The sequence below is a fragment of the Ursus americanus genome, chromosome 19 (genome assembly GCF_024610735.1).
Source record: "Ursus americanus isolate L20-20 chromosome 19, mUrsAme1.1.p, whole genome shotgun sequence".
In the NCBI taxonomy this organism is placed as follows: Eukaryota; Metazoa; Chordata; class Mammalia; order Carnivora; family Ursidae; genus Ursus; species Ursus americanus.
The window spans coordinates 13,148,680-13,174,586 of record NC_142145.1 but is presented as its reverse complement, the minus strand read 5'-3'; the positions used below and the strand labels follow the sequence as shown (position 1 = coordinate 13,174,586).

Genomic DNA, 25,907 nt, shown 5'->3' with positions numbered 1-25,907 from the left:
AGTGAAAACAAATGACCTTATTTCCCACTCTGTTCTTTTGGGGATCTTGGCATTCCAGAGCTACAAAGTTATGTTAATTACTTACCCCTACCAAAAGGTCACATTTCCAGGTTTTTAAAGAAAGATTTTAATATTTTGTTTTTATCAGTAATTTCTGAAAACTCACTTTTAATGGGAATAGTGATGATTCATTAGCAGTGGAATCAGGAGCAGCATGCGAAAATATTTTTGCAGCTCATTTGCCAGACTTAGAACTGCAGTACTTAGCCCAGTTTCAGCGTCTGTGAAGATGCTCTGCCATATAAAAAAATATTACAAGTGAACAAGAGCTAAGTGCTGCAGAAAGGGTATGGCCGAGGTGTTAACGAACACTTAGCACAAGTGCAGCTCAGGGGTGAATAACCCTGGGAAGGAATTTCCACTACTGGGGTCTGGTGAGGCCTGCCAAGTGTATAGGGAATTTCGCAGACTGGGTGGAATGCCCTTCTTTCAGTTAACTCTTCCCAACACTGGAAGTTCCTTTATAATACAGCTTTGCTTTTCACATGGAATTTTGATCCTCTTGGGAAGCTTTCTATTTCACACGATTCCCATTTTCCTTCCCTGATCAAAGGAAAGCCTTTACTTGGTGCTTGGGGCGCTGAGATTGTGTAGCCTTTGGTCTTCCCCTTGGTGTGGGCTCCCGACCTCATTTCTGAAAATAATAGCTGATTTTCTTCTTCCCTCACATGGTGCATGAAGAAGAGGGAGCTCAGAAAAACACAAAAGATTTCTTTATCGACTAGACTGTATTAAATTACAGTCTGCCCTATTGACTTCTTGGGATCCTTTAAGATGTTTAACCTTTTTTTCCCCGCTTAAATAAAAAGAAAGAGGAGGGATCTTCAGAAGTCTTGGCTTGATTCCAGTGAGGCTATTGTATTCTGGCCCATTCCATTCTTCCATTTGTTCTAGTTGAGCTCTTTGCTGTGCTTTCCAAGCTTTAACTTAACTGCAAGCGGTTCGTGTTGAACGCAGTATTTGTAAGTATTTGTTCTTCTGAGTGGTAACCAACTTTTCAACTCTGCATATAGCTCTTAGGGGACAGCGAATAAGCATGCAGGGAGAGCCCAACCAATGATGCTTATTTTGTGGTTTCTAATGGTGAAGTGTCATCACGACTTGGGAACATGATGACTTCTGAAAAAAACCCCTTTGGTTGCCAGTGCAAGAACACTGAGGGAAACCCGGTAATGCCTCTTTCTCCCTCTCTCCTCTGCCTCAGGTCAAACAGCCTCAGCTCACTCTGGAGCTCCTTCTGACCACACACACGTGTCACTTTTGAAAATGAAAAATCCAGGAGAGTTGTTGTCCTGAGAGTGCCTGGAGTTGTGATGTCATTCACCATGCTCTCCATAGTAACCGAGCTGTGAATGGGAGGAGTCCCGCGCCTGCTGTCGTTTCCCACGGGTGGGTTGGGCGGATGGTGCCAGCGTTGGCAGGATATTTCACAGTGGCTTCTCTGGAGGAGGGCACACCCATCCCTCCCGGGTGCTGTCTTTGGGACGTGTAATTAACAAGACAACCTTAGGGAAAGTCTGACTTTCCACACAGTTTTTTTCCAATTAGAAGATTTCTGTCAGAATGCACCTTTCACCCCACATGGAGAGGTAGGGGTGTGTGTGTGTGTGTGTGTGTGTGTCAAGCACATCTGAAGCACAGAGATGCTCTGTGATTTGCATGATTCACACAAAGCCACGCATCCTCGCATAGTCTGTTTCACTTATTTATTCAGAGTTTTTCATCGGTAAATAGCAGTGTCTTCATCTGGAATTTGAGGCGCCCTGTGCTTAGTCTTCACGCGCCCTTTAAGACCACAGTTCTTTCTGCTTAATGCTATCATTTGCTTAATGCTTCCCAAGTATACCCTGTAGTTTTTGCCCTCCAAATCAGTGTTTCTCAAAATATGATTTTTACGTCAGGATCACATGGGGTGCATGGGGTATTCACAGGAAACAGAGAAATCTTTTTTCCTGCCATCCCTGCGGAGTCAGAACCTCTGGTGATGAGACCTAGGGAACTGCATTTTTAACAAGGCATGCTAAATTTGAGAAACAGTCCCGCCACCCTATTCTCCTTGAATGTCCTCTTCTCTAATCCCCATCTCCCCATTAAACTCTTGTGTCCCTCCGAATACAGTGAGTTTTCTCTTCTGTAAGTACTCATGGTTTTGTTTTGTTTTTTTTCCAGTAAGTTTTCATCTTGTGCTTTGTATTATAGCAGCTTTGCCCCCAAACTATTTTTAAATTCCCGGAGGGTGAAAACCATATGTACTTCTCTTTTGTAGGCTTCACACACCTTTGTGCATAAGAAGAACTCAGACAGTGTTTACCGAACGGATGGTTCAGACTTTTATTGTATCTAGTACACTTTTGGGTATTGGATTTTTTTCTACTAACTATCAGGTGTGCTTGGTTTATTCGTAGGCATGATGTGAGCTTAAACTACTCATGTCTAAGCACATTTTCATGATATAATTATTCTCTCTGACCTTAGCTTACATTCACTTTCTCCTTTGATAATCTGATATCTTTGATAGAGATGTTATCTGGTTTTCATTTTTATATATCCTTATATGACTCAACTGGGATTTTATCCAAGTATACTTTGTGGACCTTCTCTTTTTCTTTCCTCTGAGAAGAGGACCGGAAATAGCAATCTGTTTTCTGCTTTTTACATTTTTGTTCTTTGTCCTGCTAGTATGGTGGTTAATATTAAACATCTCTTGAATGATGTTGCAATTGAATTGGCTGTGGGCAGATCTGTTGGTAAGAAAATAAGAAAAGGTAGTCATGGATAAGTTGAATAAAGAAACCATTTCATAAGGAAGGTATGTTTAACTGTAACATAATAACATACCTCTTGTTTGTCTTTTCGATCATTATATTGCCAGTTCATAAAAAAAAAAGTCAGAACACAGCAGATTTATGCCGTTTGTGACTCATTACTTTCGTGAAGTTAGTGCAGGGTTACTGTAGATTACTGTGGATCTAGTGACTGCTCTTTCCACATGATTACCATCTTATGATTTGGAGTGGTTTTCTTTTTCTTTTTTTAAAGATTTTATTTATTTGTCAGAGAGAGAACACAAGAGGGGGTGTGGAGGCAGAGGGAGAAGCAGTCTCCTGCTGAGCAAGGAGCCCGATGTGGAACTCGATCCCGGGACCCTGGGATCATGACCTGAGCCGAAGGCAGACGCTTAACCAACTGAGCCACCCAGGCGTCCCTGGAGTGGTTTTCTATATAATGTACTTACTTGGTTCATGGGAGCCTGCCCCTCACATCTCCCTACCCGCCCCCCCACCCCTCCGTGGGTTGGAGCTCTGTCTTATTGGCTGTTGTATACATAGGGTTAACTTAGCCTAGGTCTGGCACAAAGTAAGTAACCAGTAAGTGCCTCCTATTTGAATCATTTTAAAAGAGGATTAAAATAGAAATGTCTCTCTTTAGGAAATGCTTTCATTTGCATCCCAGCAATATGTCCATTGTAATTATTGCCAATATGGAGTGTTCTCGATTTCCTTGATTATTATTTTGGAAAAATTATGTCTGTGAGTTGTAGCTTTCCTCTGTTCTGTGGCAATTCTTAAGAAAATTATTCTCAAAGAGAGTTTTATCCAAGCTATGCATGTGTTTATTTTTGTTTTCTAGTCATATGAAAAGGTGATACGCCTGTTTTGCTTGTACTAAGAGTCATTAGTGGTGATTAGGATTAAGATGGAATGGTTTCTGTGTATTTTGGCTCAAGTGTCGAGAAGCTGGTTGTGTGCCACGTTAGCATTTGTACATTTGTATGCATGCTGAAACTCCCAGAAGACCCTGGCAGGTGTTCACTGGGTGCGAGGCTGGTGGACTTTGTCCTAAAGGGACAACAGGAAAAATCACTGCACCAAGAAGCAGAGAAGTCACCAATAAGAGTTCATTCCCAGGGCAGTAGAGTTTGGGGGTGTGAGAGCTAAAAGGAGCTGAGTCATGGTTTCTGAAGAGTAGGTGTTCCCAGCAATTCTGAAACAGGCCCAGTGACTCAAATGTTTCTCAAATGCCACCGCAGCCGCAGACACGTCCGAGAGGAACATGGGGCAAAAGATACTCTTTCTTTCCTTCTGTATCCAGGAAAGAGAGCCTTTTAAGTCTTTTGCAAATTGTCTTGCTTTCTGACATAAATACTATAGCATTGGTTGTGCTATGTCATACCTGGATTAGGGCAAAAATATTTAAACATGGCTGTAGGACGAAGTTCACAAACAGTGAAGGTCTGCGCTAGAAGAGTCAGAATTTAACGTGCAAGGAGGATAAATTAAGAAGTTGCTGACTGACATCTCTTTCACTCACAGTTTAACTAATGCTTCTCGAGAGAACGTGCATTCAATACACGGTTTTTAAAAGTACTTTGATACTCTTTCCAAGGTTTGTCCTTCTACAGATAAAAGAGACAAGTTACTCTGTCAAATGAATTGTTTAATCAAAGTGTTTTATGGACTCCAAACTGCAAGGTGGGCTCTTAGGAAGAACAAGAAAGCAGGCATTTGATTTTATAAATTATCTTGGGGATAAAAAGAGAAATAAGTAGTAAATGTAGCTTGTTTTTTACCTACGCTTTTTTCTTAGTCTGTTTTACTTGAGCAGTAGTAGGCTTTCTCTTTTTGTTCACTATTCCCCTAGTATATGAAATTGAATGAATATTAAATTGAATGAATATTGAAAACGGTGATTTATTTAATAAATGGTGTTGGCATAATTAACTACTAGACAAAAAAAATCTCTACCAAGCATCACCTGTAAGAAGTAAATGTCAGGTGAAATAAAGATCTGAATGTACAAAATAAAAATACATGAATATTAGGCTGTATGGGAGAACTTTTGTACCACTTTGGCGTGAGGTAAGAGGACCTTCCCAAGATCAAGTTGAAAAATATAGACTCCATCAAAGAAAAGATTGCCAAATTTGAGCAAATAAAAAAGATTAGTTTGTGGCTGAAGTCATCATTAACAGAGTGGGGGAAAATGAAACAGGAGGCTAGGAGTGTCATGTGACACATAGCAGCATATGACACTGGGTGTGGCAGTTAATATTCAGGGAGCTCCTACAAATTAATAAGTTAAAGACAAATAACCCAATAGAAAAACAGGCAAAGGATATGAATGTGTATTCCAAAGAAGATGAACTTCAGAAAAAGATACCGTTTTTTGCCCATCAGATTAGCAACAGTGGAAAGGATGCCAACATTAAATGCTAGTGAAGGAAGCATGGGAAGGAACCCTTTCCAACATGGGTGATTGGGAGTATGAATTTCTACAACTTTTTGGTAATTTTGCCGTACGTATTAAAATTTAAATTGTACGTATTCTTGGACCCGTCAGTTATACTTTTAGAAATACAGGTTCGCAATCCTTGACCCAAAACTCTTGAGGCATTTGTGCCTCAGATTTCAGAGAGTTTCAGATTATTAATAATATAGACATATATATTGTAAAGCACCTCTCGCAGGCTTTGGGTCTCCATAAGCAGACACGTTTATATTTCTAAAGAGAACAAATTCATATCAGAATATTCACATCAGTTCAGGTTAGCTTTTGTCACCACATGAATCAGTGAAAATTTTTTAACTTCAGAGGCTGTTGGATTTCAGAATTATGGGTAAGTCATCAGGCACTCATAAATACTGCAAAGTGAAAGCACTGATGCACAAATGGATATGCTGAATATTCCTAATAGCAAAAAACAACTGGGAATACTCCTAATGTCAGTCAGCGGAGGGCTGGAATCAGTTGTGGTACATTCATACTCTGTGTATTATGCAGCTGTCAGAAGAGTGAGTTAGACTTTTACCTACTGTCTCAGAAAGATGATTTGTGTGTAGTAGATGAGAAAACAAGCTATAGATAAAATGTGTGTGGTATAATCCCATTCAAAAAATAGGGGAGGGAGGTTATCTCCTATTTATGCGGTATGGGTTCTATAGGGAGGAAAAGCTTTGGAAGCCTGTATACCAAACTTGACACAGGTTATCTCGAGGGGGATGGGATTTGGGAGGAAGTAGGAGAGACTGTTAATGTGTTCTTTACATGCTTCTATAGTTCAGCTTGTTAAAATGAGCATGTATTATTTTGGTAATCAAATAAAAGCAATCCTTTTAAAAGCTAATATAGTGACTATTACAGAGCACTGACAGCCTGGCAGCTCTCCACTAAGGTACAGCCACTCTGAGCCATTAGGGAGCCTGCTTTTCATAATTAATGGAAAGCAGGAGACTAAGCCCAGAGCTAGGCTTACAACTCCAGCCCTCGAGCAGGTCCTTCATTACTTAATATTGGAGCCTAATAATTTCCAAAGTGTATTAGCGTGTTCCCCCACAGGGAAAAAACAAGTGAAACATGGACTGTTACTATGAAACGGAAATCCAATCACCAGGGAATCTTTTTCTAATTGACCCACTTGTAGTGAGTAATAACTCCAGAAAATTATATTGATTTCTCTCTGTTAGAATCATTGAGTAAAAGAAGTATGGTTTCCTCTTAATGAGTGTAATGTGTAACTCCCGTTTAATCACATTGTGAACAGGAGTACCTCTGTCATACTGTTATTTTATTTTATGGTCAAATTTTCCTAACCTATCCTTAGTTCCTGAAAGAAAAATTACTAAAGATTTAGATGGATCTAAAGCTAATTATTATGTCTCCAAATAATCATCATACTATTTATTTGGTTTTGTTTCCTAAATATCCTTAAAGAACTTTGTCCATTGCGTTTTGAGTGTGGGTAGATTGAGTGAATACATGCTGAGAAAGGAGAAAGATGAAGAGCGTCTAGGATCGTGACAAAACAAGCCCCCTGGGGCAGGGGGGGAAGTTAATGAAAATCAGCATTTATATTTGTTTATTTTTCCCAACTTTGATATCAGGGAACATTGGGTTTTTCCTTCTTGCCCTTGGGAAACATGGCTCCACTTCCTTTTGTAAGGAGCACTTGCTCCCAGGTAGCTTTTCAGAGGCCAGAATGAAATAAGCTAATAGAGCTGTGGTTGATCCGTTGAAAGACCTACATATCTGTCTAATAAAGGTAGGGACATTGGATGCAGGCATGCGATGCATTTTAACCTTTCAGGTTAATTTAAGAAACTAAGTACCCTTCCCTTTTGAAGAGGGAGTCACTTGGAAGATAATACCTGGAAATTTTAGTGACTAAAGAAAACAGTCCATTTGAGGCTGAGTGTAGACTGTAATATGTCAGACAGCACGCTGTCTGGATTAAGATGGAAGCTAGGTGAGGGCAGGGACATAGTGATTGCTCGATTCCCTCAGGAGCAGTTTCAAAATAGGTGCTGGTCCTACTTTGTTGTTAGTGGTGGTGTGAAGTTGGAGAAAGAAAGGAACTAAGAACATTAATACAGCTATAGTATCTAGCTACAGTATCGTTGTTACGGTACTTTTGATTTTATAGTGTAAATACAGAAGGAGATGCAAATGAAAGAAGTATCATCAATTTGGCAAAGCAGTGATAGTGTCAGCTCCACTCTACCATCTTTCTGCTTGTGACCTTCCATCATTTCAAGGCCCCCACCCTTCCCAGGCAATCCCGCACTTTGTTATATGGTCCTTAGGATACCTAGTTTGGAAGGGACTTCAGCTTTTCTTTGTGAACACAATTAGAGTTTTCTATCTTTGTAGATGATCAAGTATTTAGTTGATTGCACTTGTCTTCTTTTTTTTTTTTTTTTTTTAAGATTTATCTATTTTAGAGAGAGTGCACAAGGTGGGGGGGGGGTGGGTTGGTCAGGGAGCTGAGCATAGAGCTGGATGCAGGCTGGATGCCACGACCCTGAGATCATGACCTGAGCAGAAATCAAGAGTTGGAGGCTTAACCAGCTGAGCCACCCAGGTGCCCCTGGCTGCACTTTTCTCTGACATTTAGTATTAAAAAACGAAAGTGTACCATGGAACTTTGTGTTAAGTGAGACCTGAGTTCTAAAAGCCCACAATGCCCATTACCATTGGCTAAATGTAGTATTATAATACTGCACCTGTAACTTTAAGAATTAACTAAGATTACTCTGTTAGACTCCGGATAAATGTTAACTTGATTTTTTCGCCCTACTTTGAGCTCCATTATAGAACAAACGGACATGAGTTATAGCTCTTTCCTTAAAGTAGATTGAGTGCTCTGCAGAGTGAAGTCAGGCTTTGCAGGTTGTTGGGTAGTTTGTGAGCCCTGGGTGTGCCTGAATTGCTTTAAATGGAATTGCCCGTCGTGTTCAGAGTATTCGTCGCCCTCCATTGCGGACAGTGCGCCACCCTCTGTAGGGGGAAGTAAGGCTGAAAAAAGAATGCTTTCCATACTCTGCTCTGAGACCACTCTTTGACCCGTGACTTAGGATTATTAGTAATTGGACCTATTTATATTGAAATCTCTAATAAGGGGCGCCTGGGTGGCTCAGTCGTTAAGCATCTGCCTTCGGCTCAGGGCGTGATCCCTGTGTTCTGGGATCGAGCCGCGCATCAGGCTCCTCTGCTGGGAGCCTGCTTCTTCCTCTCCCACTCCCCCTGCTTGTGTTCCCTCTCTCGCTGGCTGTCTCTCTCACTGGCTTTCTCTGTGTCAAATAAATAAATAAAATCTTTAAAAATAACATCTCTAATAAGATGTAATAAAAGAAGAGCAGGAGAGATGAGAAGTAGCACTGATGCTGAAAGTCAGTATATTCAGGTTGTCCGTGACATGTAATTTCTCTGAGCCTCCTTTATCTGTGAGCTTGAGAAATGAGAGAAAATGACTTCAAAGGCCACTTTATTCTCACTTTAGGTAACTGAGAAATGAAGACGACATATCCACTTTAGGTAACTTTTTTTAGCCTTGGCACTGTGTGTATGTACGTATAACAGGTGTTTTTAAAAACAAACTACAGTTTCCTGTCCTTTTAGTTTCTAAAACATCAGGAAGAGTCATTCCTTATTAACTGCTAACCCGACCATTATAGTTGTTACAATCATCATTAGAGTAATTTTAGTTAATCTGAAATTTTGTGATGTTTTGATTCTGTTCTATACGCCTATATTGAAGAGCTGTGAGGAATTATCTGTATGAGTGAATATAATGTAACTTCATTTTAAGGACTTAATTTTAGCATTTAAGAACTGTAATAGTAAAAAAAAAAAAAGGAAGTATAATAGTAGTTTAAAATAAAATTATTTAAAATACTTTACCAAATATGTATTTTTCCAAAGTCAGCCAGTTTTATTTTGGAATCTGGGTTTGTGTACATTTGATAATTTATAGGGTTCACCTATTAGCATGACAGAGCTTAAAGTCCTATTTTGCCGGAGATACAGAGATTTCTAGTCTTTTCTTCCCTAACACTATGTCATTCCCTTGCTCCCTCCTCTGCATTCTTTTTGAATGAAGGTAAAGGGAGGAAAGGTCATCCACTCTTCTTATCTCTCTTTTAACTTAAACATTGCCTCTAGGTATCTCTTCCCCATTTTAAGACCTGAGAGTAGTAGATTCTAGGTTATCTTTCTCTGAAGGGATTTTTGAATTGGCAGATGCCTGTAATCTGACTGCTTTCCACATCTGTAAAGAAAAAGTGGAACTCTAAGAAGGGTAAGGGTTAGAGTTTCCAAAACAAATGAATTTTAATGTGTTCAGACCAAGAACTTGAGTTCTCAGAAACAATTCATGCTTTGTTTGCTAAACAAGTCTGCTGAACACTGTGTTCTTTTCTGGGAAGAATTTGGGGGATGGGCTGCACAGGAAGGAATAGAAGGGATGTAGGGAATGTGATGAGAAGGAAGGAAAGAAATTTAAGAAACTTATAAATCAGAATCGACCCTCAAAATGTACAGGTGTAGGGCAAGAGTCTAAATGGAGGCCTCATGCCATATATCTACATATTTAAGTTACAATTAAGCTAATAAACTATTAAATAAAATATGTTCTCTCCTCCTACCTTAACAGATCAATGACTTGCAAGCATAGATTCAAGTTTAGAATCCTCAGACCCCTTAGGATTCCACACTGGATAATGACAGCATGGGGAGATACGGCCCAGTGGCCCAAATGTCTTCTCTTTCTGTCTCTAGCTCCATCCCTCACACCAAGGACTGTGGACGCGCTGTCCCCAGTTCTGTCCACTCCTAGGGCCTATGGATGAGGGCCTATGGGTGTGGGGAAGAAGCCCACACAAGCCCTGAAAACAGGTTTGGTGTCATTTGGGTAAAGAATTCTGGAAATCTGCTTACTCTTAGTATGGAGAAGATGCTTCTCCATGAAAATGTAATGTGAGACACATAATTTTAAATTTCTGGCAGCCACATTAGAGAAAGTAAGGAGAAATAGCTGAAATTAGTTTCGATGATATACCTTATTTAATGCTATGAATCAAAATTGCTGTCTGTTCTAAAAAATTATTAATGAGTTTGCATTCTTTTTTGTATTAAGTACGTAGAGAATATCTCAATTTGGACCAGCCCCATTTCAGGTGCTCCGTAGTCACTGAGGGCTGTTGCTGTCTTACTGGACAGCACAGACTCCTTGTTCTGGGACTAAGGACAATTCTCTTTATTATAAGGTCTGGTAGTATTTTTATCATTGAATCGATGCAAAGAATAATCGCTCTTCCTTGTATTTAGAGCCTGTGGCCATTTTAAAATTCAATTGTATATATACATAGGACTATGGAGGGTATTTGTTAAGAGTTTTATTTTTGTTTGTTTCTTCAACTGCCTTTACTCATTCAATTTAATGCATTCCTTTGTTGTCAGGGCTGGTGTGGTTCTAGTAAATTTGTTTGCAAAGATGAATATACCCTCCCCCACCCCCACCATATTATTGACAAATACTTTTCCAAAAGCCAGCACTCTCATTTGCTCTCTTGAGTAAGTCTTGGAGTTGTAATCATTTCATCTCCACTCTGTTGTGTTGAATAATGTCTGGTAGGTCTTTTTCCTTCCTAGAGGAACCTTTTTTTTCTAAGTTCAGTTTAATTGTGTGCATATTTTTAAACTGTGGCCAGTTCTACCAAATGAGGAATCATATCTAGAAAGTAGGATACTGTTTTTGTTTGGACTAGAACAGCAGTTTAATCTATTTCAGGATAGAATTGACAGATTTAGAAGGACAGAAAAGCACCCAGTTAAATTTGAATTTGAGAAAAACAACAACAAATTTTTTTTTGGTATAAGTATATCCCATGCAATATTTGGGACATACTTTACACTAAAAAAAAAAAAAGTTGTTTATTTTCTGTATTTTATCTGGCAACTGTATTTTAAGACTCCTTTAGTCTCTCAAAAATTGAGGACCCCAAGCAGGTTTTATTTATGTGGATTAAATCTATTGATATTTACAACATTAAAAACTTAAACCGAGTATTTTAATATATATTTAGAAAAATAATAAACCCATTCTTGTTAACATATACATTTTTTATGAAAAGTAACTATTTTAGAAAACAAAAGTAGGTAGAAAAGTGTCATTGTTTTATATTTTTGCAAATCTTTTCATGTCTGGCTTACTAGAAGATAATTGGATATCTCCTGTTTCTGCATCCGGTCAGGTGTGTAATCACAAAGACCATGTGGAAATCTCCACTGGACACCTGAGAGAAAAGGAGACTGGGAAAAGGCAAATGGCACCTTAGTATTCTTACAAAAGTAGTTTTGACCTTGGGAATTCTCTTGAAAGGGTCTGAGTGACCTCTTCCAGGGTCTTCCAGCCATGCTTTGAAGACCTCTTGAACTAGGAATAATGGAACCTGTAATTCTAGCTCGTGTAGTATAGATCATGGATGCTTTAGTCAGAATAAAGGATAAGCACTCTTTGTTTTAAGAAGGCCTAATGAATCACATTGTAAAGTATAAAGCAAATTAAAAGTGATTATTCAGGTTTAGCAGTTAATTCTTAAGGTTTTGTTTTGTTTAATTTAAAATACTGTTAGGTCTACACTTTGCCATTCAAGAAAATTGCTATTGTAAAAGAAAAATCAGAGTAACACTTTTAACCTGTCAGGTAGGCCCGTTGTCACCTTTCTGTTTAGAATAAACTTTATGTTGCTATTTAAAACAAAGCTTAGGGGCACCTGGGTGGCTCAGTTGGTTAAGCATTTGACTTGATTTCGGCTCAGGTTGTGAGGACAAGGTCTTGAGACCAGCCCTGCTTAGGGCTCCTGAGCACGGAGTCTGCTTGTCCTTCTTTGCCTGCTTGTCCCTCTCCTGCTTGTGCATGAGTGTGCTCTCTCTCTCTCTCAAATAAAGAAATTAAATCTTAGAAAAAAATTAAAAAATAAAGCTTAGACTTTTTTATTATAAAATTCAACAGTTGGGTCACATGACAATTTCCTTAAAATACTAATTGGATTGAATTGGATTTATTTTTAAGGTGTGTGTGCGTGTGTGTGGTGTAGGCATTGTACTTATCAACATTTAGGCTTGGTCAGTTTAAAAAATAATTAGAATAATGCAATAACTAATCTGATTCTCATCTCAAATAAAAAGAAAGGGTAGAGGTCAGCAGTGGACCATCAGAGAAGTAAAACACAGAGAAATAAAACTTTAAAGATGACTTCTTTAATCGCTGGGACAACGGAGAAAATGAAAGAGCCATTAACAAAAATAGGTCAGGAGGAAGTGCTGGTCTAGGGAGAAAGATGCAGGTTGAGTTTCGCACTGGAAATCCTGTAGGGTAGCCCAGGAGGCAGGAGATGCTTGTGGTAGGTTGGAGAGAGCTGTTCAGTGAGTAGTAAAACAATTTCTAAGGAGGGCAAGGTAAAGAGAGAAAGGAAAGACACTGGCAAAGCAGAGATCTGTCAGAAACACTTAACTGTGGAGTGGGGAGGAGGAGATGAAGAATAAAAAAGAAAGAAACCTAGGAGGAAAGAATCAAAGAGTGTTGGAAGAGGCTGGGTGAGGAAAAGGTCATGCAAGTGAAATGAGAAGAGCTTTTCCAGAAAGGGTGTGTGGTTAGCAGTATCAAATGTTGGGTTGAGATTGAAAAATGATAATTGGTTCTTAAATTTGGAACTATTAAAATTTGGTTCCCTAAGAGAGTGTATAGTTCTGATAAATTAATTTTTTATTTCAGGTTTGTATTTGGGGAGAAAAGAAGCAGAAAGATTTTTGACTTGTGTGGATAACACAGAAATTCGGAAGGGTTACATCTGCCTGTTCTTTCCCTCTCTCTCCGTTATCACGTAGTGGTGTGTTAATGAAGCTGACCCCAGTAAAGCTAAAACAAACAAACAAACAAACAAACAAACAAACAACTTCAGCAGAAATCACGTCTTCAAATAGTCTCATTCTAGACTGACAAATTTGTTTGTTTTTAAATGTTTTATATTTTAGGTTAAACACTGGCCTTAGAGTCTGAAGAGGTTCACTCCAGCTCTGCTGCGTGCTTAACCTCTGTGGGCTCATTTCCTCCGCAGTTGAATTGGGTTAGATTATCTCTAAGGCTCTGCTAAAAGAATGTGATATTGTGCATCTCTGACATTTGTTTTTTCTTTCCTTTTGTTTTATTGTAACAGGTTCACCAAGTTGAAGAGTCTTAACCTTTCCAATAATCATTTAGGGGACTTCCCATTAGCAGTCTGCAATATACCAACCCTGACCGAGCTGAACGTGTCCTGCAACGCCCTGCGAGCAGTCCCAGCAGCCGTCGGAGTTATGCACAAGTGCGTACCTGCACAGTATCCCTCGGAGACCCCCGGGAAGCTGCACTAGGGTCGCAGCCTATGCGATTAGTTAACTTGTTATGTTGGTCATGTAAGTCTTGGCTCCAAAGCAAGAGATCGGGCTCTTCTGGAGAGTTCATTTATTAGCTTTTATATGCTTTAGAGTCTTGTGAAAAGTTAAAATATCCTTGTTTAGAACTGAAGATCCCCACAGATGAGTGTGTGTACCCATGGGATGATATGCTTACTTTCTCATTTTCTGAGTATGTTGAATTTTAAGACTTAATATTTAAAGTAGCAATGAAAGATGGGTATTGGGGCTCATTCACACTGTAGTTGGCTCATATTGTTCCCATTTATGCCTATCCAAGTTGGGAAAATTGGTCATAGTTTTGGTTTTCAGTAAAAGATTAAGATGCTTATCTCTGATCTTTTCTCTGTGGTGTATTATTGCCTCGGGCCCTGCCCTTATGCATTTTGCAAAAGATAGTTCATTTTCTTTTCCTAGTAATATGATCTATACTTATGGAACTTGTACACTGATAATAAACATGTAAAATGTACACATTCTCTTTGTAATTCTTATCTTTTCTTTACTAGCTTACAGACATTCTTGTTGGATGGGAACTTTCTCCAGGCCCTTCCTCCTGAGTTGGAGAATATGCATCAGCTTAGTTATCTTGGTCTTTCTTTCAATGAATTCGCTGACATTCCAGAGGTTTTGGAGAAATTGACTGCTGTGGATAAACTTTGTATGTCTGGAAACTGTATGGAGACCCTTAGGCTACAGGCTTTAAGAAAAATGCCTCACATTAAACATGTGGATCTGAGGTAACTATTTCTAAGAAATAATTCCCATTTAGGTGGTCGGCTTATATTTAGGAGTAGGTTATAGCCCTTTTGGTGACATTCTTCTGCAAGGCAAGCAAGCTGGTTAGTTGCAGTTTATGGTGAATGAAAACTGTATCATTGAGAACAGAATGGATATTTTTTCTCTTTGTCCTCCTTTTCTGTGGCTTGAGACAGCTAACATCATTGAGCATCTCTTCTTTCTTAAATTTTTTTCCTTCCTTGATTTTCCTAAGGTAATATGATGTATTCATTAAATTAAATTAATTTGTTTAACTTATTTATTTTAATTTCCTATTTTTTTTATCCATGGGGCTCTGCCCTTAGTTTACTGTTTTCTTTATAAAAATATAAAATTCACAACCTCTCATTAGGCCCAAGTTTGGCCAGAACCTCCACTCTCACACCTCACAAGAGCAAGGAACCTGCATTTTGAATCCTGATCTTGCTAAATTCCAGCTAAAAACCTCTAGCATAGTCCTTGCTACATGCTCAGTGATCATCCCTTATTAGTATGTGAGGTTCAGTTTAGTTTCTGACATACAAAGAACCAGTACACAAGGAGGAAGCTCTTCTAAATTTCTCTTTTTTAAGGAAAAACAAGAGCCTGTCATGGGTCTGAGTTCCTGAAAAGCAACTTATCAGTCTTAAGCCTTCATACTAATTTGCCCAATTTGATACTTTTTCAGCCAGACTAATTCCTCCATTAGCCAGGGGTTGATGACCACATACTAATGATGTTAAATCTTGGGCAAGATATTTAATGTCTCTGCAACTGTGTTCTCATCTCTAAATTACGGTTAATAACAGAACCTAATTCGTGGAGTTTGGGAAGGAATTGAGTTAAATGCCTCACACTCCCAGTGTGTTTTATGTATCATTCTTATTACCTAATTGAGGGCTCTTCTTTACTCACGGAACCTGCTCAGCTATCATTCTTGGACTCTTTACACCTCCCATTTGTCAAAGGTGGCTCTTTCTTTGCCTTACTACGCCCTCTCCTCTCTGTTGGTAACCTTAGACCCTCACTCAGACCTGTTGACTTTTGTCAGTATAAAGAAGCATCATCTTTTGCTCCTTTTCTTCTGCATTTATATGGTCTGGCCTTGGAAACTCATGTATTCCAGTCCTCAAAGAACTGCTTGCCTTGGGGTGCCCGGGTGACTCAGTCCGTTAAGCATCTGCCTTTGGCTCAGGTCATGATCTCAGGATCCTGGGATTGAGCCTCACATTGGCTCCCTGCTCAGTGGAGAATCTGCTTTTCCCTCTCTGTCTCCTGCCGGCTCATGCTTGCACTCTCTCTCTCTCTTTCTCTCAATAAATACATACATACATACATACATACATACATACATACATAAAATCTTAAAAAAAAAAAAAAAAGAATTGCTTGCCTTTCCCTTTCCTCAGACTAAAGAAATCATGCCTGTTGTACCTGGGGAAGTGTTGGTTAGCAATTTGCAGACCTAGAATTCTTAATTTGAAGAGTACAAATGGTAATACTTTATCTGACTTCGAGAACTTTTTGGAATGTCACAGGAGAGGGCACTAAACACTCTGTTAACTTTCTTGTTAACTTTCTTTCAAAATTGTTAGTTAACATTATTTGTCTCTGAGTTGCTTGGATTTAGAAACCCTTCATATTAAAGCATTTAAGCCCTTCTAAATGGAGCCATCTAGATTTCTGGTTCTAATTGGATCTTTTTAGATGAGGTCAGTTACAGGACATTTAAATACCACAGTAGACGGGACACTCTACATGTTCAATGATTGTGCCTAGCTTCTCTCTTCCCTCTGGGCAACCGAGTGGAAAAGGGGAAGGTCTGGTCAGATTTGCTTGTAATTCTGCCCTAGTATTTTAAGTGGAAGCTAGTGGGAGGACTTAAGGAGACTTTCACTTAGTTTCTCCAAAGGGATAATTTTATTGGGTTTTTTACTCCTTCAGATGGAAATGTAACATCAGATTAAAAGTGATAGTTTATCATTTTTCTTTTAATCTTATTCTTTTTCCTCATATCAACTTTCTTTGAGTCTGATATTATGTCTTCTGTGGCATCATTAATAATTCCTCTTTCCCCTTTGTCCAAACTGTGGATGTTTCCCGAGTCTCTCCCTACTTTGTTTGCTGCCTTGGTGGTCGCCTGTGCCCTCAGGACTTCATCATTCATCTTCCATCTCCATGTTGATTATTCCCCAATCTTTCTCAAACCCTCATTTCTCTTCTCAGGACTAATTCCACTTTAGCTGCCTGCTGGATAATTTCTCCTTGGTTCCCTACATTGACCACACTTAACCACACCCCTGTGAAACAGTTCAATTTCTTTCTTTATTCAACTAGTTCTTTCCCTTGGATTCCTATTTTACTGATAGCAACATCACTTCATTGCTTCTGTAGACACAAAACTTTGGACCCTATCTCTGGTCTACCACCAGATTCTATCAGTTCTTCTTTCACACTAGTTTCTCTCTTTGTCCCTTCCTTTTCTTTCTCGCTGCTGCTGTTGTCTCCTGGCTGAGACATCTGTTTCCATTGTGTAGCCTCTCAAACAAGCACAGTCTTGCCCAGAGCCTTCAATTCTTTGGCTGAAGGTATTTAAACTCTTCTTATCTGATTTCAACCTACTAACCTGTGAATCCGTTGGGGATGAAGGTCTAGCTCAGAGCTACTCAAAGTATGGTCCTCCGACCTGTGCTGCTAAGCCAACTATTTGCTACATTTCCACAATGAAATATGTACAGAAATTGAGACTTACTGTTTTAGAAACATACAGTGATTTGACATTGCCACAATTTGCAAGTAGACGCATATAAGTAACTCATCTCGTTGTACGGGGAATATACTAGTTTAGTTGTTGGTGAATTCGCACGGGGAGCCGCCTGTTGTAGGCTGTGTCCTGGTCATGTGCAGTAAGACGACACATCAGTCCATGATAGATTAGACGTTTAGAGCAGATCTCATTCACCACAGATAACCAAGAAACACTGCTCTTCTTTATCCTTGCTATATCCAGCGTTAGCGCTTAGCTGGTACTTTGACTAAGCCCCCCTTGCAGCCTTTCACATGCACTGCACTCCTGCACTCGTGGGGAGTTCTCCCTGTGCTCTTCTCTTCAGTCCAAAGGCCATTCTGCCCTAACTCATGCACTGCTTTCTTTGCCCATTTATATCTGTTATATTCTGCCTACCCTGGGGATTGAGATGAGGTGCTCCGTCTACTGCATCTTTTTTGACCATTCTCTGTATTTTACATTAGTTACGGCACTTATCACATACTTGTAGTCTTTATATTTTAAAGCATATGTGCTTTTCCTCACTAACATACTAAATCTGTTGACAAACACCTTGTTTTCTTCATCTCTTAGTGACACAAAGCCATAGGTCATCATCCTGGTCATCACCATGTCCTTCATTGTTTGCATACTATGGGGACATACTGCATTTGATTTTCTCAGCTGCCTTGTAGGACAAGGAAGGTATTATCCCCACTATACAGATTAGAATTGGGCTTAACCAGAAATATTAGGTGACTTGTTCAAGGTCGTACGCCAAGTGATGAGCAGCAAACCGGCACTAGAACATAAAGCTCTTTCATACTGCCTGTCTACATACAGTAAACCTCAGTGAATATTTATGAAATCAATAAAATGGTTCTGTTAACTGGGGATTCTTGGAAGGAAATTTTAATCATATTTTGCCTCTTTGAAAATTCATCCTAAATAGTTATTTGATGGTGTGAGCTTGAAAACTTTTGAATTTGAATCCTGATAAGACTTGGCAATTTAAACTGAACAGTTCCCTCTTATTATAGATTCTCTTTTGTCTCCTCATTAAACAAACCCTTTAATTATTTTAGTGTTAATACAGTGAAATTACATGAGGGAGCTATTTCAAATGAAGATGGTAATGCCACATTATGAAAGTTACTTACAGTGTAAAGTAGGAAGAACATGGGACATTTTTTCAATTTCTATAGTATATTGTATCCAAAATGAGATTTTATTTTTAAATATTTTTAAATAAAATAATATTTTTAAATAAAACATATTTTTTTAAGTTTTTTTTTTTTTTAAGATTTATTTATTTTAAAAAAAGAGCGTGTGCATGAGCCAGAGAAGGGGCCGAGGGGGAGGGAGAATCTCAGGCAGGCTCTGCACTGAGCATGGAGCCCAACTCAGGGCTCAACCTCAGGACCCTGAGATCATGGCCCTAAGATCATGACTTGAGCCGAAACCAAGAGTCGGACGCTTAACCGACTGAGCCACTCAGGAGGGCCTAAAATGAGATTTTAAAAATTCTGTATGCATATTCTAGTAATCTAGTGAGCATTTGGAAATAGGCAAATTACTGGGTTGAGGCCAGTTTTTAAATCTTACAACCTGGAATAAAAAAAGAAGCAAAAAAACAAATCCTCTTGGGGACATTTGAAGAGGCCATATGCTGTGCTTACAGATTGACAAATCTTATCTGTCACTCATCCTTGTGTTTCAGTGACTTCATGATATTACTATTAATAATTCAATTGCCATCATTTTATTTTTTTCAGTTACCATTATTTTATTTTTTCAAAGGGCAGAAATTCATAACCAAGAACCTTTAGCTTTTTCCTAAGCTCCAGCCCTCCTATTAATGTATTATCTAACCGGGTGCATTATCTCAGCACTTTTTTGGCTTTGTAATGAGAAGTACAGGGTTCTTACTGTTTGTTTGTAAAGGAGTTGGGGGTAGCCTAGCAAACTAGGAATTAAGATTTTCATCTATTTTTCTCTCTTTTGAAGTTAAGTGTATCTTCATTCTATTGATTCCTAGTCCCCATTACTACTTACTTAATCTTCTTGGCAACCCACCCATACAGCTTCAGTCTGTTAGCTAACTAGTTCTCATGGCCAAGGTTCTGCCAGTTTTCCCCTGTGCCTTGCTCTGTCCTAGATTTGTTGATCCCATTGTTGTCCTTTGTTTTGTAATTTCTCAGCAGATCCTAGATACCAAAATATTTTCTGTGCTTTGCTCTTTCAAGCAACATTTTATTTTTATTTTTTATTTTATTTATTTTTATTTTTTTTAAAGTGGGCTCCACACCCAGTGTGGAGTTTAACATGGGGCTTGAACTCACGACCTTAAGATCAAGACCTGAGCTGAGATCAAGAGTGGGACACTTAACCACGGAGCCTCCGAGGTGTCCCCTCAAGCAATATTTTAATGATGGAGATAGTTTTGGTAATCAGTTCTTGGACCTAAGCCAGCTAGAAATCCAGATGTTTGCATTCTCATCTCTGGTGCATATGTGGCTCCCATTCATTTCTCCCTTAAATTCTGTCGTATATGAACTGTGTATCTCCCTGCTCACTAATCCTTTCTCCTTCCTTAAATATTCATTGTAGTTCTAACGTGCCTAACACGTTCTAGGTTTTGTTTCTTGTGTTCTTTCAACCAAATTCTTTGAAAATAAATGATTAAGTGGATTTTTTTTTCCTCTTGAAAAGAATTAAGGTAAAAATCAACATATGTGCTTCTCTTCCAGCCTAAGTGGTCCAAATTGTGTTTCAGACTATATAGTCACAATTAAGACCTTCGTGGAGTTGTAGCTAAAAATAACCAAAGAATCTGGCCAGTTAAGGAAGTCCAGATGTAGAGATTAAAGACATCATGGAAGACTATAATATAGTGAGACTTCTCCTTACCTCAGCATATTAGGGTGTGGCCATTTATTTATAGCACTGTAGTTAATTATAGTCTCTGTTTGTGTCCTTTCTCCTCAAGGCTGAATGTAATTAGGAAGCTAATAGCAGATGAAGTGGACTTTCTCCAGCATGTCACTCAGCTTGATCTGCGCGACAATAAGCTTGGTGATCTAGATGCCATGATTTTCAACAACATTGAAGTTTTACACTGCGAAAGGAATCAGCTGGTGACATTAAACATCTGTGGCTATTTCCTCAAAGCACTCTATGCTGCTTCTAATGGTATGTAATGTAGACCACATCAAAGTTTCTCTTCTGGTTCCAAGAATTGACTCAGCGCCATCATCTCTGCCTCACTCTGATTTTTACTTTGCTCATTTAATAAAATAAGTGTCAGATTTTGCTGAGGTAAAAATCGTAAAAGAAAAATGCTGGTATGGTATTTAAAAGAACCAAAATGGAAGATTTTTATAGGCCCCAACTTGTTTTTCTCATATTGTGATATTTAGGTAAGTTACTCCCCCACTTTTGATTTGGCTCCTCTGCTTAAAAGGCCTTAATAAACTATTTCTTGGACTACCCTGTTAAGATAGTAAATCTGGAACATGATTTAATAGGGGAGAGTGAAAATGAAAGGGAGGTCCATTTTGGACTCTATTCAGGGTCTCAGATTTCATGCTCCACTAACAAAGGAACTAATCCTCAGAGAGACCTGAATTATATACCCACAGGGACACCACAAATCAGGAGTCTTACTCATAATGAGATCTCTTCTTCAGAATCTGGAAATCATGACAGTTCTAAAAAAAGAAAAGATCATATGGGCATATGTTACTAAGTGAAGATTTCAATTCCCTGCAATCAGAAAACTGAGTGAAAACAAGTATTTAGTACTACAAGTTGAACAATTGTTTATCACACACTTGTTCTATGAATAGTGTAGTGCACAGTTCTAAAGGATAGGGGATTTTTTTTTTCTTTTTTTTGAAATGAGTTTATTGTCATCTCACGGGAGAAACAAGGCAAACATCAGATAGCTACCGGTCGCTGACGGTTATAGGATTTGGTTAGCCAGGAGGCACCAAGTGGGTGTTGAAGGGGAAAGAATCTGAATGTGGTCTGTTCGGCAGATGGGAGAAGACAGGGAATGCTGAACTCATAGGTGCCCACTAGAAAATGGTAAGAGGTGGTTATGGGATGTGTGGCTTGGAGTCAGATGGTGAAGCTTTGAAGCTAGTGCAGTAGACTAGAGAGAGCCCGTGGAGATTCTTAAGTGGAGGGACGCATGACGGAAGTGATGCAGTAAGACTGTTACAGTTAGAGTAGTGGACAGGGTGCATTTATGGGAGAAGAGTGGAGCCCTGGCCACCCTGCTAATCACCGTCATTGTAGTGGTTTTCATGGGAGCAAATGGGAGCTTGCAGTCAGAACTACAGAGGTTGGATTGAGGCTCATCTGTTCAGAGTTGGTACCTGCAACCATGGAAGCATGGTAACCAGGAAAGAGACGAGTGCTGGTGCCGAGAGTCGACTTAGAAAACCCTCCCAGCTGGTGGCAGGATAGGCAACCAGGTAGACGCTGAACTGGCGAATTACAGGGTGAGTGTTTGGAGAAGCAGAGGGACATCTAGAAACTACTCTGAGAAACAAAGCCCTAGGTAGATGGTGGTATCCTATTTCATACAGTTTTGAGGAAGGGTTTTCAGATTTGAGTAGAGGAAGTAATTTGTGATCCTCAACAGTGTGGTTTCAGTAGAGTAAAAAAGGCAAAAGCCAGATGCGTATGGTTTCATGGAAGGAATTCCAGATTTAAAAAACCGTGTTCATACAGTTAATCTTCCAGGTAACATTCAGAATGCAAAACAAGAGGAGAGCCACAGTAAGTGGAAGGGGGAAAGGTAGGAAAGTAGAAGGAGTAATTTATTTCGATCTCTGAATAAGATCTTGTGATTAAATTGAAAGTTCTCTGTACTTCCCTGTGGTTTCCAAGTTTAACAAATGGATGTATTGTACTTCCTAACCTAAACAATGGTGAATAAAGCACAGTGATGATGTTCTACATACAAAAAAGAGTCTCTTTGTGACTGGAATGGTAATGTCTTTGTGTTTTTTCCCCTGCCTCCTAGAACTTGTTCAACTGGATGTTTACCCAGTTCCAAATTATCTGTCCTACATGGATGTTTCAAGGTAAGAAGCCAAGTCCTAGAGCACTCTAGAGTCTGCTTGAAAGTTATTTAAAGATTATCCCATCTGAGCTTATGCCTAAAAACTTCTTATATATTTTGACGGTAAATATTACAAATTAAATTCATAGTTTTTACTTATCCTCTAAAAAATGTACGTAAGTATCTATTAGTTAAAATACGTTTGTGTACTATAGTTCAAAATAGAAGAATCAAGGTATTATGTCCATGTGGACACCAATGTGACCACCATGTTTGGTCCTGAAAGATTAGTGAGTTGAGTGTCATATGGCTGGAAGGTCCAGAAGTTCTTTAATTATATTAACCATATCTTCAGTTTTTCTCTGAAACGATGTTAATTTCATTTTTAAAATATTGTGCTCTCTTTGATTTTTTTTTTCCTTCCCTGTTATTTTGCACCTACATCTTCTTGCTAAGAATGCTTAGAAAGTAGCAACTAAGCCTACCAAAATAGGATTTCCATCCAGCCTGCTCACTTTTCTTGGCTTATTTGCAGACAGGCTGACCGTCTCACCTTTTATACAAATTCACTACTGCACTGTGTCATGTTTACCCCAGTTCCCACAAATATTATAGTAGACTTTTTCCTAGCGGCATAAAGCATGTATCTATACAAATTAGACTTTAATAACTTAACACACTAGAACTGAAACTTTTAACATAACTCCAAAGGAAATATCCAAAATTTTCTGAACAACCACAGTACATGGGGGTTTGTGGCCCACTCAGCGTAGCAAGTGTTAACTCATAATCAGTGTGCAAAATCTGATACAACTGCCATGTAATTAGTCAGGTGCAGAATTTGCCTTTAGTTATAAAAATACACAAACTTAGTTATTTTAATAAGGTTCTCAATCAGAATTATGTAAGAAAGTGTCAGAATTATTACAAGTGCAATTTTATCAGAAATTTGTAATTATAAAATACTTCATGAACAGTGCTTCATGAATTTTCTAAATTCATGTCAGTTTTGTTTAATAAACTTGAAGTCAGATAATAAACTTGGAGTCAGATTTTACCTGATTATTTTTTTAACAGTCTTGAATGCTGTTATCTTCAGCCTTTAAGAACAGTACTGCAGTGGGTTTGCATACATGGGTATATATAAATATCTTGAACAGATTTATTTCAGAGTCGGCCATAGAGTAAATCTTTTCTCCTTTTATTTATAGTATGTAACTGGCAAATGGTTCCCACTGAAACCCCTAAATGAGACTGAATTGGAAACCTTGTCTTGCTTTTCCCTGAATTCTGCCACTTAAATGCTATCCATCTTTCTTTATAACTCTCATGTCCAGAATCTTCAGTGTAACTCGCTCTGCCTCATTCGTCTCCCCAACTATAGGACTTTCCCTGAGAAAACCTGACCCCCCTGACATAGCTCTGAGTATTTCACCCTCCTCCTTTTATGTCAGTATTTATGTTATCTCCAGGAACTGAGCTGTCATCCATCATGGTGTTTACTAGGCCCTCAAGTTCAAAGTTCCAGGTTATTTTTGTCACTGATAGGAGTTTTATTGCTATATATCGAGGTTCTTTATAGTAAGAGGGACTTTCACTCTCCTAGCTTATGAAGATGTTTTAGGGGTTAACAACTATAAAATAAAATAATTAAGTGTGTCAGTCTTCAAGGCTTCAAAGCCACTACCATGTGTACCTGTACAGATACTAAGAAAATAATGCCACCTTTTCTGTATTTGAATTGAAAAGTTAGTACACTAGCAAAATTAAAGAACATGATTTTTAAATCACACATAATGCCGCCACCTTTAATATCACAACGGTTTTTACTTTGATGTAGTCCTGTCCCAAGCATTATTTTCATGGAATTATTCATCTGTTTTTAAGGAATTGTGCTCATAATGTGCATACCATTTTATATTCTTCATATCTGGTTATTTCACATATTTAAAAAGGAAGAGAAAAGGCTTATCATCCATGGCTAGGGAGGTAGGTACTCATTGTACTAGATTTGTCTAAGTGATGAGTTCGATTAATGGTAAAGTCAGCGTTAGTTTAATTCACTTGTTTCTGGTAATTATACTGGCCATCTTAATGCATAAGTTAATGTTTTCAAATAATAATTCTGAGTCTCACACGTCAGTGTACCTTTTCATTGGTGCCATTTCTTTCCTTGTATCTTTGATCTATGGCGGTGCTTTCATGATACCTACTGGAGTTGAGAAGTATTTTAATGTTAAGGGTAAAAATGTAAATTGGAAAATAAAACTATTTTATGCCATTTGACTTAATTGGAAGAATGTGTATGTTTGCTTGTTTGTTTTTTCCAATATAAGGCATTCTCTTGCTAAGCTTGCATGGGTTTATAGACTTCTTAAGATAGCAATTCTGGGAACCAGACCTTTTTTTTTTTTTTTTTTTTTTTAAGACTTTAGAGATGATATAACTATGTCCTTTTCTGCTTTTTCTTTCTTTCCTCTTCCTTGTCACACTTCATCTCGCTTCTAGATTAAAGTGAATATACATATCCTTTTGATTAATATTCACTATACTTTGGTATTTCGTCTGAAGTTTATTTTATGTAATTATTCTGAGTTTCAAACCATATTTTAGGCTAAATTCCAATCAAAGAAAAAATTGTATATTCTTATATTTAGGAACTGCTTAGAAAATGTGCCTGAGTGGGTATGCGAAAGCCGAAAGCTAGAAGTTTTGGATATTGGCCGTAATCAAATATGTGAACTTCCTGCACGGTGAGTATTACAGATCAAATGAGAGAATCTCAAATTAGATAAGCAGTTTTTTAAATAATTTAGCTTGTTATTATGAACTTCTAAAGAATTTGTTTTATTTCTAGTAAAACCTTATTTCTAATATCTTTTACCTCATGCGGTGTCTTTGAATTATAAACTTTCTTCATGCAGTGGAGAGTAGGGTGAGACTTTGTCAGCCAGGCTTTCCAAAGCCACGCAGGGTGGTGCTTAGGGGATGTTTCTAAACAAGCAATGTTTGAAAACTCAGCAACAGTATGATCAGTTCACCTCTGTATCCTCAGTTCTTTCAGAATCTTCCACTTCTGTCTGCTGACCTAACATGTTTACCTTCCCTACAAATAATTCTGTTTCCCTCTAACATAACTTTGGGAAAAAAGACTATTAGATCATTAAACCTGGAAAGACCAAACTAGATTGTTTTTCTTGGTATGAAATTTGGAATAGAGGTCCAAGAACTTTTCTTTTCTTCTTTTTTCTGTCTTAATGTGTATTGTTTTTATTTCATAATTTTCACTTTAATGGCAAGATTTGTAACACAGCCATGTCATGAGGTCTAGTGTCCGTAGATAGAGACAAGTATCTTCGGGTTAACTAATTCTGGCACAAAATATTATTGACTGTTAGTGACTAGCCATGCAATTAATAACAAAAGGTAGGCTATTCCAGTACTATCCTATAGAATTTTCTGTGATGATGGAAATGCTGTATATCTTTTATATGAGTGTGCATCTGTGCTGTTCAA

At 38.4% G+C, this 25,907-nt stretch overlaps 1 protein-coding gene across 1 annotated transcript in view; it reads left to right on the top strand.

Moving 5' to 3' along the window:
* The window catches only part of PHLPP1 (PH domain and leucine rich repeat protein phosphatase 1), a 205,262-nt gene that overhangs the window by 137,075 nt on the left and 42,280 nt on the right, over positions 1–25,907 (top strand). The window contains exons 5-9 of the mRNA XM_045790230.2: positions 13,554–13,700; positions 14,301–14,531; positions 20,307–20,509; positions 22,353–22,413; positions 25,049–25,144. Coding sequence (XP_045646186.2) covers positions 13,554–13,700; positions 14,301–14,531; positions 20,307–20,509; positions 22,353–22,413; positions 25,049–25,144 — 738 coding nt within the window. The remainder of the gene's footprint in view (positions 1–13,553; positions 13,701–14,300; positions 14,532–20,306; positions 20,510–22,352; positions 22,414–25,048; positions 25,145–25,907) is intronic.